Below are 20,351 nucleotides of genomic sequence, written 5' to 3'. Positions count from 1 at the left end.
ATCAAACTATCCTGAATTTCCAGTGAACATTGATGCCCTGTTCAGCAGCTAACCGTGCGCTGTCGAACCATACATTGATGTTTTCACAATGGAAGAATAAAATGCACTTGTCAGCTTCAGCTTTATAAACATTGCCATGTTTACATTTCCTGTTTATCCCATAAACGAATGTACAAAGAAACATACGTGCCTGTTGTCGCCAACATGCTGGATTAAAAGTGCTGTGTTCAATAGAAATGCCAAGGAAGACATCCGTGGGAAAGATTCCAATTCTCGCATTATTTATCTTAAATGGATTGAACACAATAGACAATACGTTCCTTAGTAGTGTTTATCTGATTTATTAACACACACTGTTGTATTAGCTGCAGCATACCGAAGAAAGATATGGAGGCGATTATAGATCAGGTTAGAGTTTTTCCACAAAACGGCATTATGGCCATTTTGTTCGCTTTTAAAGACCTTGGCCATCACTTCAATCAAATAAGTCTAAAAATATTGTGGGAACTGTGTCATACTTTACTTGAAAGATGCCTGCTTGTTGCTTGGAGACCAAACAAAGGCGTTGCTGTATAGGAAGGCCTTCTCGATATATTATGAAAGCATAATATCAGGCATGTCTGATGTACATGAAATACATGGAATGAGTTAGGATAATACTCTGGATAAAATCGGAACTTCTCGACTTCCTGTGTACATTCACAAACTGGATCGTCGAAACTTTTGCTGCATAATTAGGACAAATGTTTACATTCTCCTTGCTCTTAACGGGGTTCTTCCTAGACACTCCGTTCCTGTGTGAGGTCAGCCTCAAACCAGAATGTGCAGTAGCCTGTGTGAACAACGCAAATTGCTCCTCATTCTTCTATGACGCCAACACTCAGGAGTGTTATCTGGAGAAGAATGTGTACGTTTCAGGTCACAAGCTCCAGAATCGGAGCGGTGTGCAATACTACACAGTGATCAGCAGTAGGTTGAAATTGTTTTCTTATTTTAATGTTAAGGAGTAATTATAGTACTGTGCTAAATGTGGTTAAACACAATGGGTGATTTGTAATCATCGCCATGGTCAAAATCCTTTTGTAAACCACATCTACGTGTAAGTTGCACGTTAACTTCCTTAAAAAATGCAATTTACTATATCTTTGATGAAATATTGCTTTTGATTGAATTAAGACTGACAGCCTCAACGACCTTTTACACTTATGTAAGTCTTGATAATATATGTTTTTGTTGACCTTATGTAATATTCTACAACGTGTATGGTACTGAAATCACCTTAATACTGTTAGTTAGGTATGCAGGGTCCTTTGCTAATTGCCAGAATAAAGCACATGTAGAGAGAGTGAGTATGGTTTTACGCCACTGTTATCAATATTCCAGCAATATCACGGCGGGGGACACCAGAGATGGGCTTCACACATTGTACTCATGTGGGGACTCGAACCCGGGTCCTCGGTGTGACGAGCGAACGCTTTAACCACAAGGCTACCCCACCGCCCCACACATTTAGAGGGTCACAAGTGTATTTTCAATTATATACATTCCTTCACTGTCAACTATCTTGTTACAGGGGCGTGTCCGTCGCCATACATCTACTGCCGCACTACCAACCAGTGTCTCAGGATGTATGCGTCCACATCCGTGTTGTTCCCGGAAGCCGAGGCTCGCTGTAGGGTGGACTCAGGACATCTCGTCTACATCAAGTCCGAGGACGAAAACAGACAAGTAGCCATTATTGCCGACAGTAAGTGAAGGCCTTTGAAGGCCTTTAAATGTATATTGATGTTATGGTATAAGATCCGCTTTGGAAAATTACTGCCTCAGATATGTAATGTCCCGTGTTACAAAACAACCCCCTCCCCCAAGCAGGAGAATCAGGTATGCTATATATACTGGACAAAATAGTTAGGGATTTATGTAAATTTTGAAATTATGAATAATGATGTATTTATTCACTGACACATTGATGAAATATCAATCTTAAATGTACCAATATCCCTAACTTACTTTGTCCAGTATAGAACGGTGTTTTAAATAGCTTAAGGACTTGTATTTACTCCGGTTTCTGGGGCCAACGTAGTACCAACAATCATACTGTTACACATGACATTCCGAAATTTCTGCAATTTATTGCGGAATGCTTTTCACATCTCAGTCTGCGGAGAAAGATATTCAAACGTTTGAAAACTCTGAAAGGCATATCGCATCCACGTCATTACAGTATGACCTCCATAACACATAACATTGATTTAGGGACCTCACATGCAATATTCGTTGCTTAGGGTAGTACCGTCTGTTATTACCCTTAAGATACATTTGTCCAATTCTGATTGGTCCAAAGATATCAACCCATGTAGGCAGTTTTGCCAGGGTGTACCCGACCGTACACCCCGTCAAATCTGTCACGTGACACACTACACGGGTTTGTACGAATGGCCTTGACCTAAGACGGAATGTGGCTGCCAAACGGCTGATCGCTTCGAAATTTTAGAGTTGGCGTATACAATTATGAGTATAAACATAGTAATAAAGTTCTTGCCATAATTTCTTATTAGTTTGTGTCAATAAATACATCCCCAAAATAAAATGTTTCTGTAACTCACTTGTCATTTAACAAAACCTCAAATTCGATTTTTTTTGTCGTAAACTAAGCCATCCCGAGTGATCTCCCTTTATGACCGTTCAGGGAAAAATCATGGCGAAACGTTTTGCTTTTTTACGATTGAATGTTGCTGTTTAAAGCTAAGCTAAATATAAAGATCTCAAGAGTAATAAATTCGTCACACGGTATTTTGAAAGGGTGTACGGGAAATACGGAATTTACAAGGGTCTTATAGTCCCGAATTTCAACACTTACCTTAGTAAAATCCCCGAACCAAGGCTTTGTTTGTTGTGTTTAACGCCGCACACAGCCATATTCCAGCTTTATGATGATACGTATCCGTAAAAAGTCGTTTCTGGACCAAACAACCCAGTGATTGGCAACACGAAGATCGATCTATACAAGCTGATACGATGACACGCATCAACTATGTCGGCGAGCCTGGCCACCCGATCCCGTTAGTTTCCTCTTACGACAGACATGAGTTACCAAAGACCAATTCTAATCCGGATCTTCAATCCTGAGTGTAAGGCGTGGGCAAGGCAACGCCAGGGCCGTGTTCCTTGACGAATGACAGTTTTGTCTCCGTTGTTGGCGACGAAGTGACGGCATGTTTGTCAGGGGGTCCTTTCACGAAGCAAGATTTACTTAGGTAAACCTTAACTGCCATTCTTTAGCATTGCACTTAGGCTACCTTAGTGACTTACGATCACTTTAGTGCTTTATGAAAAGAGGCCCAGGACAATACCTTTTGGCCAGGATCAGTTTAGAGGCGCAATTGCCATGCTGTTGGATGATATGTACACTCAGCATGTGCAGAGCTTCAGTTCGCTGTTCAGGCGGAATAGCAACCAATACCAATGGTAACCACAGACAAGTTCATCAGTAGCATGTCATCAATGGGTGTATGTATCACCCATCATGGTGGGGCAGCAACCAGATATTTATTTATGTTCTCAGACCATAGACCCTCTCTTCTAATATCGTTATATGCATGGGTGTTTAAACTATCGACAGGTAATTAACCGACGTACAAACGGAGCACTCACGTAACGAAAATATTTTGAAAATGATTTTAATTGTGACTTACATATCACATACATTGTGTACGTATTTCCATAACAGCACAGGTGTTCTTTTGCAGTGTTCAGCGTGAGATATATCATGAAAGCCATGTCAAAATGTCAACGGAGAAAGTGTGGATTGTAACTATACATATATATGTTGATTTTTACTGGTATTTCAAAACCAGGAACAGAGAAGTGAGTGAATGAGTTATGATTTAAGTCACATAGGCAATATTTCAGCCATATCGTGACTAAAAACAAGTGAAAATTAAATAATAAATGAAGGTAAATTATAAAACCCTGTCAACGAAGCAACAACAGATAATGGATCCCCAATGCATCTCCTTAACACACGGTGGAGCAGCAGGGAAATATAAAATTAAGAATTTAAGATATTTCTTTTAAAAACATACGAATACTGCTGATAAAGTTTTGTCCTTCATTATGCCCTTCACAATGCCGTTCAGAATGTGGTTAAAGGTTATAGTAGGGGTTACACTTTCTCAATAAAGTATTTTAGAACTTTATTCGGTCGAGTCCCGGTCTTTACACTGAGAGTGTAATCCCACATACAGCATATGTGTCAGTTCCTGTCATGTATTCATTTTGCGATTCTTCTTATATTATCATGTAATACACACAAATATATATCCGTCTTGTTATTTACAGATCAGCCAGTATGGCTGGGCCTCCAACGCAACGCTAATGGCCCTGGTTGGCACTGGTCAAACGGGAACCCTCTTGGGACGTACACAAACTGGGGTCCGGGAAAACCTGATGATGGAAGTCAGATCTATCTGTTTATGTCAAAGACCGGCTTCTGGGACGACCTTCGTCCCACACAACGTCAGATTGCTGTCTGTGAAATAGATGTTGAGTAGGAATTTTAAGGAGAACTATACAACTGGGTGCCGTGATATAGAAAATCGGACTTCAGATGAAATGTGTATTGTGGATCAAGCGCGCGCGCGCTCTCTCTCTCTTTCTCTCTCTCTCTCACACTCACACAGAGGGAGAGAGAAAGAGAGAAAGAGAGAGAGGCAGACACACGCACGCACTCACACACATACACACACGCACTAAGACCTTTTTGATCAAAATTATCTCTTCACGCAATGTTGAAATATGGGTCCGTGCATCGTACCTTCTGTCTGAATATCCAGAGTTCTCTCCCTTTTTACAGTCATTTCAATTCCTGTTATGTCTTCAGTTTGAGGTTCCAGTACACGTGTGTGTCGTAGAATAGGAACATTTTTATCTCTTTATTCCTTTGTTAAATGAACATTAGTCAATATGAAGTTGTTTCATAAAAATCCATGTTATATACATCATTTGTGGACAGAAGTCTGTATCCACTTTAATATGGAACTCATCTCTGTTGGATAGGACATAACCTCTAATTTGTGTCGGCCATTTCTCTTTATGGCAGGCGACTAAATGGATCGGGTGGTCAGGCTCGCTGGCTTGGTTTACACATGTCATCGGTTCCCAATTGCGCAGATCGATGCTCATGCTGTTGATCACTGGATTGTCTGGTTCAGACTCGATTATTTACAGACCGCCGCCATATAGCTGGAATATTGCTGAGTGCGACGTAAAACTAAACTCACTCACACTCACTCTTTGCTGAAATGTTGGAGTTTATCATAAAATTATGCGGTCTTTATCACTAAAATATTTTGTGAGTGATTTGGAATATAATTTCTGTCTTACACTATCGAAAGCTTTTTTAAAATCACTCCACCTGCCAGTCAGTACTTTGTTGTTTGTATCTATGCTTTTAGTGGTTATGGCATTTTTGCCCTTCAGGATTCTTGCGTTCGTTAAAAGTAACAAAATCGTTTTCACTTTTGTCTATCCAGTTTTAAATTGTAATATTATTCCTTCTATTTAGAGGCTGTTTATTCTGTGCTACCATTGTTTGGTTTTATCTTCATTGTTTACACAATGTTGTTACTGTTAGATAAGTTTCAGTTTTGATTTTAGTTCCACGTCTATGCAGAGGTAAAACTCCTTTATCACCATAATGATTCCATTTGTTTTTAATCGTACATATTTCAAGTCAAGACAGAGACATGTAGTCTGAATTATAGTGAAGCAGTGCCACATGTTGTATCCACAACGCATGGGTAATGCACGGGGTCTTGTCGCATCTAGCTACATTAACTGACTTGAATTGTACGTTGGTGGTTATTTTCATCTTGATATATATCACTAGATTCGTAAAACTGTATTGTTAAACGAAAGAGAACCCTTTTAGAGGGGTCTTGGACAATTGCCACCCAAGACATAACAACATAAGTCAGTTTCTTTACCAACTTTTATTGAATGTGACATGGTAATCCATCGTAAGTAAAAACATATGCTTTCGTATAACGAACTTTCAGCAACTTAAGACAAATCTTGTACATCAAACTTCAATCTAAAATTTGTGGCAATTGTCCTAGGTGACAATTGTCCGGGTGGCAATTGTCCCGCTCCCGTTTAGAGCAAAGCAGCAAATCCCCATTACGTTACAAATTGTTTAGATTGGCTCCCTCGGTTGGTCCTTCGGGACATCACGAACACTGCTCTATCCATACACTGCACTATACATGGATGTATCTTTTTACAGGAAGCAAAGATTCAGTTACAAACATCATTAAAGTCTGTTTTGCATTTTCAGAAGTTGACAGGCAACAGTAAAGGCAATGTTCAGCAGGTGACTTGTGACGTCCCGCACGCACACACGCGCACACACACATACAGGGTTTAGAACTACTGGCCAAATGTTGTAAAGTCACTAGTATTGTTTTCATTGGCTGATATGTGGGTCGCAGCGTCTATCTACGATATAATCTATCTTGTGAGGCTAAAGGAAGTGTTGCTTTTGTTGTTTGTCTTTGAAAATGTTCGATGTTTACATTGTTCAGTGTGTGTGACGACTTTTGATATAAATAGTTTTAATGATTAGACCATCCGGTGACATTGGTCCAATTCCTCACTTTGAATGCCTGTCAGGGATCCAACCCTTGACAAGACAATCGATCTTCTTCATTAAACCTTTACTGTTAATAAGGCTTAATTCATATATACATTGAGGACCATCTTAATCAAACGGGTGACATAACAATCCCCATAATACGATGATATAATCTGAGGCAAAAGCAGGTAGACTAGGCGCCAGCCCGAAGCTTAATATTCGGCGTGACGAGCGAGCGCTTTAACCACTTGACTGCCCTACAGCCTCTGAGCTCACTGACTGGCTCCGCCCAACTGTATTCTGAGGGATGGTTTGCGTCATTGAATCTGCCTTCACTTACAACAATCATGGCTGTTGAACTTGATTCTTTTCAAAATTACCTTGTAATCAATGTAGGAAAGCTTACCTCCGTATATTCACAGGAAGTATTTGTGACAAGTGGAATTACCACGTGTGGATCATCAAATCCTCAAGGCGTATGCTTGCAGTTTTACAGAATCAGAAAAGAAATAAATTCAAATTGGTAAAGGTATGAAGGATCAGATAATAAAGCAAATGATGTCAACAAGTGGTTTACCTTATCTTCAGGAAAATATACGATCTGTCAACAATAGTCACATGGATTCCCTTCCACTGCTTTAACCACCAGAACCAAAAATCTAATATAGCAGTGAGATCACCTCATTTGCGTCAGCCCATTCCTGGTGTTCACCGCCGTCATATTGCTGGAATATTGTTAAAAGCGGGGTGAAACCTTACTCAATCATTCTCTCATTTGTTTCACAATTAGATATATGCATGAAAGATTCTGATGGACACACATTAACTCTCCGCAAAACTGTACGACAGTGGGGATGACTTTAACCGTCCAGTCGACAACTTTCCCATTATATCAGTTAAGCAGTATTTGTGTAGATTTCCCAAGTTTTGAGGGACAATTGGCTGTGCTCTTTCCATCAACACTTCTATGAATCTTTGATGAAAGTTGTTTTTATCAAGGTTAAAACATTCAAGACCTCAGGAAAGCAATCCAAACGCTCTTTGGTAGGTTTGTGCAGGATATTTTCAAATGTGAGGCACCAGTATTTTCTCATGGGACAATTGACTTACTTTGCGAAGGTTTGCGTTAGTTGACAGCGGTTAGAAAATAATAAGGCGCATTCTCATGCAATAGTCAGATTTCGAAAGAGTATAGAATAAAAAAAGGTTTTGTGGCTTACAATTTGTAGGTGACTCAGCACATTTAAATTCAAATATGATGACGATGAAAATGAAACCACAATCACAAGGATCGACCCAGATTTGAAAGAAAACGCCAAAGCCAGAGAATAATGTCTCTCGATTATTCTCCGGAAAGCCATGCATCTGGGGTAAAAGCTCTTGCAAGCTCCATAGGCATGTCTCGTATCAACCATAGCCTATTAAGAATCGGTGAACATAGACATGGTTGGTTGCTGTTAAGAAATGGAACCAAGAAGGTTGTCTGTTTGCTCTGACAATGTTTATGAAGAACACATACACTGACTACTTGATATACAATTGAGACGGGGTATATTTTTCAGTTTGTCTGATACTATCTAAAGGAAAGAAATGCAAGCATCATACATCGGAGGTTGAACGGATGCTTACCGAAAACAACATTTATCTAGTTAATGGATAAACAAATGAAGTCAATTTTCAGTTGTCTGACATAATCTATAACTTAGGGTATGGGTATATAAGGACGTGGGTCGTTGCTACTGAGGCAGTCACCATGTTGACATTCTCCTTGCTCTTCACTGGCTACATCACAAACACTCTGGATCCGTTCCTGTCTGGGGCCACCCTCAAATCGGAATGCGCAGTAGCCTGTGTGAACAACGCAAACTGCTCCTCTTTCTTCTATGACGTCAACACTCAGGCTTGTTACCTGGAGAAGTATGTGTTCGTTGCCAGGGAGCAGCTCCAGAATCGGAGTGATGTTCAATACTTTTCTCTGCTGAACGGTAAGTATTTTACCATCGAAGATCATATTTAATATTTTTGTTGTTGTTGTTGTTGTTGTTTTTAAACGAGACATGAAAACCTTTTCCACGAGAATTTGAAGCCAGATTACGCATTTTATTAGTTGAATTGCCACTGCATTCTTGATAATTAATTTAGAGAGTTAATGCCCACTCTATTTGATTTCTCTCTGGTATCTTCACATGCGTTTGAGGTACAGCATCTGAAAGAACATTAACAGCTTGATGATCGACTTGATCAGCAATTGAAAATTACTGGGACAAATGAAAAATGTCAAATTCTCTGGTGATTCAGGATGACATGCACTTGTTTCAACCATCCAGCTCATTCTAAATTACGAGACATGAGCAAACTTATCATATCTCTTTAGAAGTCAACAGTAGCAATTTCACCAGTGGTGTTATTTCACTAAGACAGGCTGTATCAGTTATAAAGCTAAAGCTATGTAGGTTGAACGGTGATGCCAGTACGGTGTAAGTGCGTAATCTGTCCTCTCTCCCTCCATGAGTTTTTCACCTGAACAACTGGTCACTATATAAATCTAGAATATGTGATTTGCAGCAGTGTTGATGGCAGTAAAATAAACAAAATGGTAATTTCAATTTGGTAAAGTCTTTAAGACATCCAGATATCAAAATATACGACGCATTGTCGAAGAATTATTTGGTTTTCATTACACTGAATTAAAGAAATATATCAGTTTTGATTAAAGATGAAAACATACACCACAAATCTTGAAAATGTGAAAACAATATCGTCTCACACATACTTAAAAATGATTTTGTAGATGATGTAGCAATTTCCATGTCAGATTTCCTGGCTAATAGATAATTAATTTATTGAACAACACCTATATGTTTAGTTCACTATTTTTAATTTTGTAAAATAGTTTTAACTGATTAAATTAAGACCAAGTTTGAAACAATTCACAAAAATGTAACATATCATGCGAAGCCTATCACAGAGGCCTCCGAGGCTCAAAGGCAAATGACAGACCCACGATATGAATCCTTGTTAAATGTCTAGATTTTATGGAGTCCGCTTCTTTACAAGAAACATTGTGTGTCTTTTGTGTCTGAAACATTTTTTTATGATTTACTTCAAAGATGCTTAGGCTGAATGGTGCTTCCATACCATTTGGGGTTTCACCAATATATAGTCAGCCAGTACCAACCGTTGTTTTCCAGGGGCTTGTCCTGCCAGCTACATCTACTGTCGTTTCACAAACCAGTGTCTTAGGCGGTATGCATCTCCGATCATGATGTTTCCAGCCGCAAAGGCACTGTGTATGGAGAACTCGGGACATCTCGCCTTTATTAGATCTAAGGAGGCGAACAGACAAGCTGTCATTGTTGCAAGCAGTAAGTACAACCCACGTCACGTCAACACGACAACCATTTTTTGTTTAGTGCACCTCAGGAATCGTTACCAAACTGCCACATCAGCAGCTGATAACCATATTAGGGACCGTTCATAATTCATGGCGTGTGTGTGTATGTGTGTGTGTGTGTGTGTGTGTGTGTGTGTGTGTGTGTGTGTGTGTGTGTGTGTGTGTGAGTGAGTGAGTGAGTGAGTGAGTGAGTGAGTGAGTGAGTGATGATGATTTTAAGGGGGTGGGCACCCATTTTGTTCTGGGGAGCTAGGGAGGGTCAGCAATTTGTACACACATACTGGGGGGCGGAGCAATTTTGTGCATACAAATATGTTAAAATTATGCTTAGAAATTATGGGAAGTGGAGGGGGGTAATTGACTTTGTACATGACATGCAGGGGAGTCACTTATTTTGTACATAAATATTAGTGGGGGGTCATTTACATTGTACATGCTTCTCCATAAAAATCATCACCACCACCCCCACCCCCACCCAGAAGCCATGGTTATGCCTTCATGCATTGTCATGCTATTTTTAATCAGTGTGCCATCGGCACAGCCCCTACCCCCCACACCCACTTCCCCACCTCCTCAGTCTCTCTTCGACCCCTGTGGTACAGACTTGATGCACCCTTTATGCTGTCAAGTGCGTGTTCTAACATCACAAATTGACAGAACAACTGTTTTTTATCTACAGATGAAATCTTATGGATTGGCATTGAGCGTAATGTCACCGATGGTCACTGGAGCTGGACAAATGGACATTCCCTTGGACCCTACATCAACTGGAATTCCTTAAAGATTGGTGTTGATAAGATTTATGGCAAGATGTTTCGTAATGGCAAATGGAGTGCATTTTCCGCGAAAAGGGAATTAAGAGCTCTGTGTGAGATAGATGTTTGAGGCTTAGGTGTTAGGATATGTATAGAAATCCCATTGTAGTATATACATATTGAATATAATGTAGGAACTACATACCGTATGGGAAGACGAAGCGTGACAATCTGCTTTTACAAACATCGTCTTGACCTCGTCTATATAGACGACATTGTTCAGAGGCTACCTTAGATATTTTACTATTGTATCTGTATTTGTCATGAACAAACATTAATGTCGCAAAGAAACAACTCTACCAGACTGAGTTATAATTTGATGTGAAGAGTACTCGCTAGATCTAAACCCGCAAAACAGACATGCGCATGCTCTGTTATTCCGTAACAAATAAGAGCTGGTAAACGGCAAGGCAGAACATTCAGTCTTACGAAGTTCAAATGCTTATCCAAATTTGTATTCTATGTTATTTGAACGACTAAAGAAAGAAAGAAACACAAACTCACCATAGAAAACATACAGTGCATTTGCTGCTGCATGAACCCAAGCTGGATTTATATCCTCATTCAGCCGCTAGCGATGGTAGGAAAATTTAATCATAATCTAAAACGTCACAATATGGCTGAAATATGGCCGATATGACGGTAAATATTAACTCACTCAGTCACCATAATTTAAAATGTAAACAATACTACGTTATAAAATATGGTAAGTTTAAATTGACTTTGAATGTTGCGGGATTTACGTACCCTGTCAGGAGGATATTAATTTTACAATACTTTAACCCCCTTTCACAATGCAGCCACTAACGATCTCAGTTATTTATTTATATTCCCAATCATAAAAATATACATGTATCTACAATACATATTAATCAAAGTGTTTCAATTAGTTTTATTTCTTAAAGAAACCCACAACAATCAAATGATAATTTACATCACGAAAAAGATCCTTTACTGTTTTGGCACTGAAATAGTTATCCCTAGTGATGGAAAATTCCAGTCGGATTTTAACTTATTTATTTTAAAATCGTAATTATAAACAAATTGTGCGTCACAGTATCTAAAATTACAGTCAATATTTCCAATGAATGGGGAAATTCATCACTCATCAATAGTTGAGACTCAAGATAAATACACTCACTATATTATATATATATTTGTGTAGCAATGTCCGCACCCTGATCGTGATGAGATGGTGCCATGCAAGTTAGTATTGGTTGTACATTCATCTTATATATATATATATATGCACAAGATGAATGATGAATTTCTCCACTAACTTGGAGGAACCAATTGAAAACGTTATGCAGATGAATTGCACAAGGTTCATACATCAAAATTCTGAATAGCATTGGCAAATATCATGCATGTGAGCAGCTGCGTTTTGGTGTAAAGTTTTCTTAAGATTTCGCCAGAGTTTATTGAACTCACGATAATAATATTTTCACCGTTACGAATTTGTTTTACAATGCATCAGTTCATGTGTAAACAGTACCTATAAACAGTATGGAATATTTTGCAAAATCTAGTTTAGAACAGTTGACTGATTAAGTGGCCACATTTACACTAAGGAGTCTAAACTTTTGATGGGCACTTACGATTATTATTATTATTGGATATTTGTATCGCGCACATATCCACGCACTAGTGCATGCTCAAGGCGCTGGTAATCTTATTATCAATCTCAACTCCATGGGGATCATGCAACTCTTGCTGCCACAAGGCGCACCGAGTTATTGCGGCTTTCAAATCCTTACGAGGTACCCATTCACAGCTGGGTGGACCGCGACACATAGTCACTGTACTTTGTCCAAGTTTACTGCACTAGGTGTTTGTACGAATTCCTGTGGCCACCATCTGGTCATATACCAATGGATTCGTGGGTTCTTTTAAGTGCACAGGGTTGTGTACTGTACACTAGGGGTTGTGACAACACTGAAAGATTCTGCACACAAAGTTGACTCCAAGGTGTTTACACCTTACACACAGTTGAATGATGCATTGTAACACAAATTCGTAACGTTGAAAATATTATTATATTCCAGTCAGAAGAAAAAACGACAAGGGGCCGGTTCTAAACTATTTTCAAAATCGTCTTAAGTTTAAGAAATACCAGATAATTTTCTTGAAATATTAGTATATACGCATACGTAACTAATCGCATTATTCCAAAATTTCAAAGTAACTGGGTAGGTTAGATAATAGAAATCGTCTTTTTTACAATTTGTACGTAATGATACTAATATGAATAAATCTCTCTTCAAATTCGTACAGTATCAGAAAGCAACAGAAGAGAGTAATATTTGGTAAATCAATCCTCAATCATCTAGATCCTCAATAGAATTCCGTTGAGAAATTTGCCACTTGTAAGCTTAATGAGATAAATTATCTAGCGAACTTCATGTTGTAACACTGTTTGATTTGAAGAAAAAGAATTAGAAATAGAACGCATATACATGTTTATATCTCACTTGCAGACATTGAAAACGCGCCTTACGTCTCGTGTAGGAAGTTAATTTCAAAACTTTTCTTTCTTTCTTTTTTATTGTTAATCAGACAATTGTCTTCGCCATATCTACGTCACTTTGTGTTCCTAGTCTGTGTACAATTGTACGATAGGATAACATTCGGTCTATTTGGAGCGTTGGACAGAAACAAGCTAATTGCAGATTTGGAGGAAAACCAAGATCTATGGAGGGTCATCTTCTTTATTGCAATCAGTGAGACGTTTTGGTGTAGGCATTAACACCGTTACTTGCTTGATAATGGTGTTAGTACCTACACCGAAACGTCGAACTCATTGCAATAAAGAAGTTGACTATCTATAGAACATGGTTTCCTTCATATATACAACTTCTAAAATGACTCAAAGAAGTTAATTGCAGATTTGCTGTGGATAAATAAGGAGAAAGTAATCAATCTGCAAGACATCAACAGAAAAATGGGCATTTGAGTTCGAGTAGGGTAATGCCAAAAATGCACTCGAATACCTTTCGACATGGCAAGTAATCCTCATTTATTCATTTCATTTGTTCATGAGATGTCGGTTGCACTGCTCGTGGGGCTGTCCAATTAAAAGGAGATGCATCAGTCATTGATCATCCTGGTTGTTGTTATTCCCAAATTTTTTATTCAGATAGAATTATCTCAGCATTGGGCGAAAACATTCCTCTACTATTGTTAGCCTGTGATTTTCACGTGTATTACATTTCAAGAGTACACTGATTACGCCACAGATTGTTCTTCATAAAAATAACAAAAACCATCATCGGATCTAGTCTTTGCAGGAACTTGATTTTGACGTCAAAGTGACGGCACAGACAGCATTATTGCTGATCCCAGTTGTTTGAATGTTATCAGTTGCGACTTCAAACATTATTTGAAGTATTTCACGTGCTTAGCTTAGTTTTTTACTTCTATTAATAGATTGTTGTCAAACCCTCTTCAAAACAGGGCAAGTATTGAATGGTAGTGTAATGATTTTTATGCAATGTTTCAATTGATGAACAGAGAGAAATTTCTGGATTTCATCTTCTTTTTATTCTTTGATACAACATCTTGGGTCCTGTTAACATAGTTTTATTAGTTGTACATGATGATGGGTCTGGAACAGGTCCCGAAACGTTATATATAAAAATGAAAAGAAGATGAAATCCAGAAAATTCTTTATGTTCATCAAATTGCATCTTATAAAATGCCAATCAAGCATCTAATGTTACAGTTGTACTTCATTGTTTCTGTGAAGGTTTCGAAGAAGTTTATTCACGTTGTGTTTTCCTTACATTAAGTAATAATTGTACTCACTAAGAATGTGTTATCCCTGGAGTCCAGTACATAACAAACAAATCCAGCATGAGTGAGTGAGTGAGTTTAGTTTTACGCCGTACTCAGCAATATTCCAGCTATATGGAGGCGGTATGTAAATAATCGAGTCTGGACCAGACAATCCAGTGATCAACATCATGAACATCTGCGCAATTGGGAACCAATGACATGAATCAACCAAGTCAGCGAGCCTGACCACCCGACCCATTTGTAGCCTCTTACGACAAGCATAGTCGCCTTTTGTGGCAAGCATGGGTTCCTGAAGACCTATTCTACCCCGGATCTTCACGGGTCAATCCATCATGACAGAGCACAGTATGGAACGTATTTCGTCTTTATAAGCACATGCCTCTATCATCTCACAGAGACCAGCAGTTGTGTAAACTACCTAATTTCGTCCTGGATATCCTGCCTAGGTCTGTTTGAAAACTTTTGCTGCTAATAAATGCAGAATCCCTATCTTTATTGGTGTATGCACATACGCATACATATACTCTTATTGTAGTTTCAACTTCAACTCTACTGAGTACTGCCAAATGTAATTTGCAGTAACTTGTATCGATTCGTAAACTATTGGGTCATGGCTTAAACTTTGGTGTTATACATTTCACAACTTTTGAGGCACAATCGAGCTTGCTCTTTGTATCAGGATTTAAAAGAGCGTCATGCCACAAATACTTGACCACTTGAACAATCAAGACGGGATCTAATTTTTAGTTTGCCTGATGCAAACATCATACATCGGAAGTTGAACGGGCACTCAGCGAAAGCAACATTTGTCCAGGTAATGGATAAACAAATTAAATCAATTCCCAGCTGTCTGACATAATCTTTAACTTGTGGTATCGGTATATAAGGACGTTGGTCGTTGCTACTGAGGCAGTCACCATGTTCACATTCTCCTTGCTCTTCACTGGCTACATCACAAACACTCTGGATCCGTTCCTGTCTGGGGCAACCCTCAAATCAGAATGTGCAGTAGCTTGTGTGAACAACGAAAATTGCTCCTCATTCTTCTATGACGTCAACACTCAGGCTTGTTACCTGGAGAAGTATGTGTTCGTTGCCAGAGACCAGCTCCAGAATCGGAGTGATGTTCAATACTTTTCTCTGCTGAACGGTAAGTATTTTACCATCGAAGATCAGATTCTGCCATTGTTTTCTGTTGAAACGAGACATATGAAAACCTTTTTCACGAGCATTGTAGCCAAATTATGAATTTCATGAACAACACCTTTATTTTTAGATCACCACGTAAATCATTTTGTACGACAGTTTTAACTACTTGAATTAAAACCAAGTTTAAAACAATTTACAAAAATGTAACATTGTGCGAAGTCTATCACAAAGGCCTCCAAGGCTCACAGGTCAATGACTGACCCACGATGTAAAACCCCGTTAAATGACCAGATTTTGTGGACTCCATCCCTTAACAAGAAACATTGTGTGTCCTTTTGTGTCTAAATAAATTGCATAAAAGAGGCTCAGTAAAACTATTGAAACACAAGTGCTTCCACGCCAATATATAGTCAGCCAGTGCCAACCGTTGTTTTCCAGGGGCTTGTCCTGCCAGCTACGTCTACTGTCACAAACCAGTGTCTCAGGCGCTACGCATCTTCGATCATGAAGTTTCCAGCCGCAAAGGCACTGTGTATGGAGAACTCGGGACATCTTACCTTTATTAGATCTAAGGAGGAGAACAGACAAACTGTCCTTGTTGCAAGGAGTAAGTACAACTCATGACACGACTATCTTTAGGTTCATGATAATTGCTAATTCATGTTATTCACGGTACATAATTTAATTACACAATGATTGTTTAGCTATCAGGTATATAATACGTTTGGTTTACCACAAATAACGCTTTTACAAGGCCACGACTTGCTGAAAACCAAAACAACGAACCGTTCGTTTGCTGCAAACAGGAATGTTGCAAAACCAGGTTGCCAATTCAATCCTCTGAAACATATTATCACTTGGGAGACAGCAGAGCAGCATTAATTTATTGTGGGCCGTTCGTCCACGTGTAACGTCACGTCAACACGACAACCAATTTCGCTTAGTGCATTTCAGAAATCGTTACCAAACTGACTCATCAGCAGCTGATAACGCCAAGCGTTAAGACCAATTAGTGGAAGACCCGTAAGCAAGCGGTTGTGGGCCTCTGGTCCCGATATCCAACAATATTCCTAAATGTGCTTGAACGTCAACATTGAGAGCTTGGTGTAGACATGCTTTACAAAAAGTCGTCACCAGTTTTCATGGTGTATGCGTAATAGTGTCTTGTGGCATCACTCATGGGTGAACACAACTCACCTTTGTTAGTAGCCGTTTGAATGACAGACGCTACCGTAAATACATCGTTTGAGACCATGTTCTACTTTTTTTAAAACACTACAGGAGTTTGCCTAGCCACATTGTGCAAGCGATGTAACTGTCATAACATTGCTGCATTGCCATGGCCAATTCTTCTTACTGAGAACCACTCCACAAGAGAAGCTGACTATGATGAGAAGGAACTTCAAAATATTATTGCATTGGCTATTGACCATGGTTGAAATGTAGTACTAGAACTGAAAGGCAGTGAAAGAAAATATGGCAGCAGTGTCATCAGGAGTTGATCTTCTAGAAGCCCTGCGCTTATCATCATGTTTTATCCACCCGGCATGTAACGCAGGGGAATATAGTCGACGCTACGTCCGTCCGTCCGTCCGTCCGTCCGTAATCATTTTATTTCGGATCACAACTCAAAAACCGCTCAATATTTTTCAACAAAACTGGTAGGAATATCAAACAGAACCTTGGCGCCTTGTGCTTTTTACAGATTGTTGTCATTTACAGATTTTTGTCATTTTTAGTTTTCTTGACTTACATGGAAACATTCTGGACTTAGTCTCAAAAGGGAGGGGCACAACTTGAAAACCGTTTAATATCTTTCAACAGAACTTATCAGCTATATGAAACAGACCCCAAAGTGGTGCCTTTTGTTATTTGCGGATTTTTTTGTCAATTTTATATTTGTGGACATAACAACTGTTTTCTTATCTCCAGACGAAACCTTATGGATCGGCCTCGAGCGTGACACCGGTGGTGAATGGCACTGGACAAATGGACATTCTCTTGGTTCCTACGTCAACTGGAATTCCACTGGGATTGGAGATGATAGGATTTATGGCAAGATATTTGGTCCTGGCGGATGGAGTGCCTATCGCGCGAGAGGGAAATTAAGAGCTCTGTGTGAGATAGATGTTTGAGGCTAATGATGATGCTCTTAGCTGTCAGTATACTTATAGAATCCCAATGTAGTATATACTTATTGAATATAATGTCGGAACTACATACCGTATGGGAAGACGAAGCGTGACAAATCGGTTTCTAAATTGTCTGTCTATCTATCTATCTATCTATCTATCTGTCTATAGTATGTGTATGTGCATGTGATCATAAGTCTCGTACCGTTTACCTGCACTACAGCCAGATGATTCAAGAGGAGACAACTCATAAGCATCCCTCATTAAGTTCTTTTGGGTTAACGGTACCCTCCTCAACTTCTTAGCATTGTTCAGAGGCTAGCTTAGACATTTTAATATTGTATCTGTATTTGTCATGAATAAACATCAATGTTGCAAAGAAACAAATATTCCAGTTATAATTTTATATGAAGATTACACACTAGATCTAGACCACAAAACAGACATGCTTGTGTTATTCTATAAAACTATTCTCTAAAACAGATAAGAGCTGGTAAGCAGCAACACAAAACATTCAGTCTCACGAGATTCAATGCTGTTCACATCCAATTCGTTTTCTATGTTGTTTGAAAGACTTAAGAAAGAAAGAAATGCTAGCAAAACACACCATCGAGTTCCTAAGCCGGTGTTACATGAGCATTCTAAGGAACCAAACAAAGACTCCAAAGTATTTTACGCGATAATGTGATTAAACTATCATTGTCTCTGAGTTATATTTAACTTATGTTACTGCAACATATATACAATAGACCGATCCAGTCCCGGCCGATAAGCCCCGCCCACTTCGTTTTTGACGTTAGGGGGGACAACCACTGACTAATCACAATGGCGTCACCGCCGGCGAAACGTACGTGATTGAGAACATTGTTGATAAATTATGCTTGTGATACTTTGGTATCCCTCGTTTGTGAATGATATTTAAAGAGGCAAGTTTAGGTATGTGATTTTTAATATATTTTAGTTGGCAGATTGCAATTGGCGAGTGAAAATGAGTTACATGCCCGATGAAAAATCGTCTCGACCAGCTGCTGAGAGTAGGAAGCGTATTTTCGTTCGAATCAATTAATCTATCTGGCAATTCACCTCCGTCAAAGATATCAGCAGGGGAAGGGTAACTGAATTTTGTTGTTTGGATTTTTCCCCAAAACAATTCCCATCATAAGTTTATAAAAACCGTGAACACATCCACATGTTCATGTTGCAGATCGTTTCGGTATCTATAAAATAGATTGTCAACGTTGCGCGTGGTGCCTTTACTTAGTTATCCGCTGGTGTTGTTCAAACTTAGTTAAATAATCTGAAAACATGGGTTTCTTTGTTTTAATGAATTAAATGAATGGTAAATAAAAAGCAGAAAATATTTCCCGTTTACCTTCGTTTCTTATTTGTCTGTATATAATTGATGTAAACAAATCAGTCACAGCGCATAACTTATTTGATCTTATTTGGAAATCTGGAAAATATGATTGGGCTTGTAAACAGTATGTTTCCATGGATGTACTCCGGACCGACCCAGAAGCAAATATTCAACAGCTGATCTGCAGCAATTCTCAGTAAAGTTTCCCTCTTCAAAATCTGTACACCATCCTAAAATGACAATGAATATAAGGAAATCCATTTTTTAAAACCATCCTTTCCACTTTATTTTTCTATACAATGTACGTAGTTTGTTGTGGAATCCTAACTTACATACAAACTTCCACAATACTTGACTTAATGAACTGCCAGCGTTTATGTACAGGTATGTCACAGCACCAGAACACAAAGAAGATCCAAGATACAGTCTGCATCTGTCCAGTGACCCATCTTCCAGAAATAGGAAACCTGTGATGCAAAATCTTTGAACAGATCATCCACTAGCTGTTATCCGAACAATTAACTACATTGAAATAGAATGTTACACAAAATTAAAAAATATTTTTTTTTGCTTCAGAGATATTTAACTGCTAACTACTAGTGCAAATAAGGTGCAAAGAATATATCCTAAGTTCAAAGCTTTTTGTCAATACAAATATTGACATTATTGCTTCTTAAACAATGACAATCTCTGTTTTATTAGGTCTGAGACTATATCGATAGAGGACATTTCTAAATTTTGATCTATTTCCTTTTCTGAGGTACTTACTAGTGTCATACAAATTATAGTAAGGTTGATTCAAAATTTGGTAAAAGTCATAGAGGTAAGGAAAACACCTCCTACAACCAGTGTGCAATTTAATGAAGCTCATTTTCCAAATAACCATCAACAAACCTTGAACAATTTGTCCAAAACCAACATCTTAATAAACACTAGCTTTGGCTCAGTCTTCAAATATTAGTAGCCTCCTAAAAAACTGATGATTTATAAGAAACATTACATCAAATCTGGGTTAAATATATGTTTCAATATTTATCCCATTACATGAAAAGTCAACTGAGATTTCTGTAAGTTA

The 20,351-nt window shown here is 38.7% G+C and overlaps 1 protein-coding gene and 1 long non-coding RNA gene across 2 annotated transcripts; both read left to right on the top strand.

Moving 5' to 3' along the window:
- Positions 1-626: 626 nt before the first annotated feature.
- On the top strand, positions 627-4,715 carry LOC124281364 (lithostathine-1-beta-like). Its single transcript, XM_046717402.1, has 3 exons — positions 627-969; positions 1,574-1,747; positions 4,342-4,715. The coding sequence occupies exons 1-3, from the start codon at positions 744-746 to the stop codon at positions 4,551-4,553; spliced, it is 612 nt and encodes a 203-aa protein (XP_046573358.1). The 5' UTR covers positions 627-743; the 3' UTR covers positions 4,554-4,715.
- Positions 4,716-15,349: 10,634 nt separating this feature from the next.
- Positions 15,350-18,252, top strand: LOC124281366. Its single transcript, XR_006899909.1, has 3 exons — positions 15,350-15,788; positions 16,226-16,394; positions 17,720-18,252. It is a non-coding gene; the product is annotated as an uncharacterized LOC124281366 (long non-coding RNA).
- The last annotated feature ends 2,099 nt before the right edge of the window (positions 18,253-20,351 follow it).

The sequence above is a fragment of the Haliotis rubra genome, unplaced genomic scaffold, assembly GCF_003918875.1.
Source record: "Haliotis rubra isolate DU_JTF1 unplaced genomic scaffold, ASM391887v1 Scf283, whole genome shotgun sequence".
Classification (NCBI taxonomy): domain Eukaryota; kingdom Metazoa; phylum Mollusca; class Gastropoda; order Lepetellida; family Haliotidae; genus Haliotis; species Haliotis rubra.
Note: the sequence above shows the minus strand (reverse complement) of the source record. Positions and strands in the feature narration are given on the sequence as shown.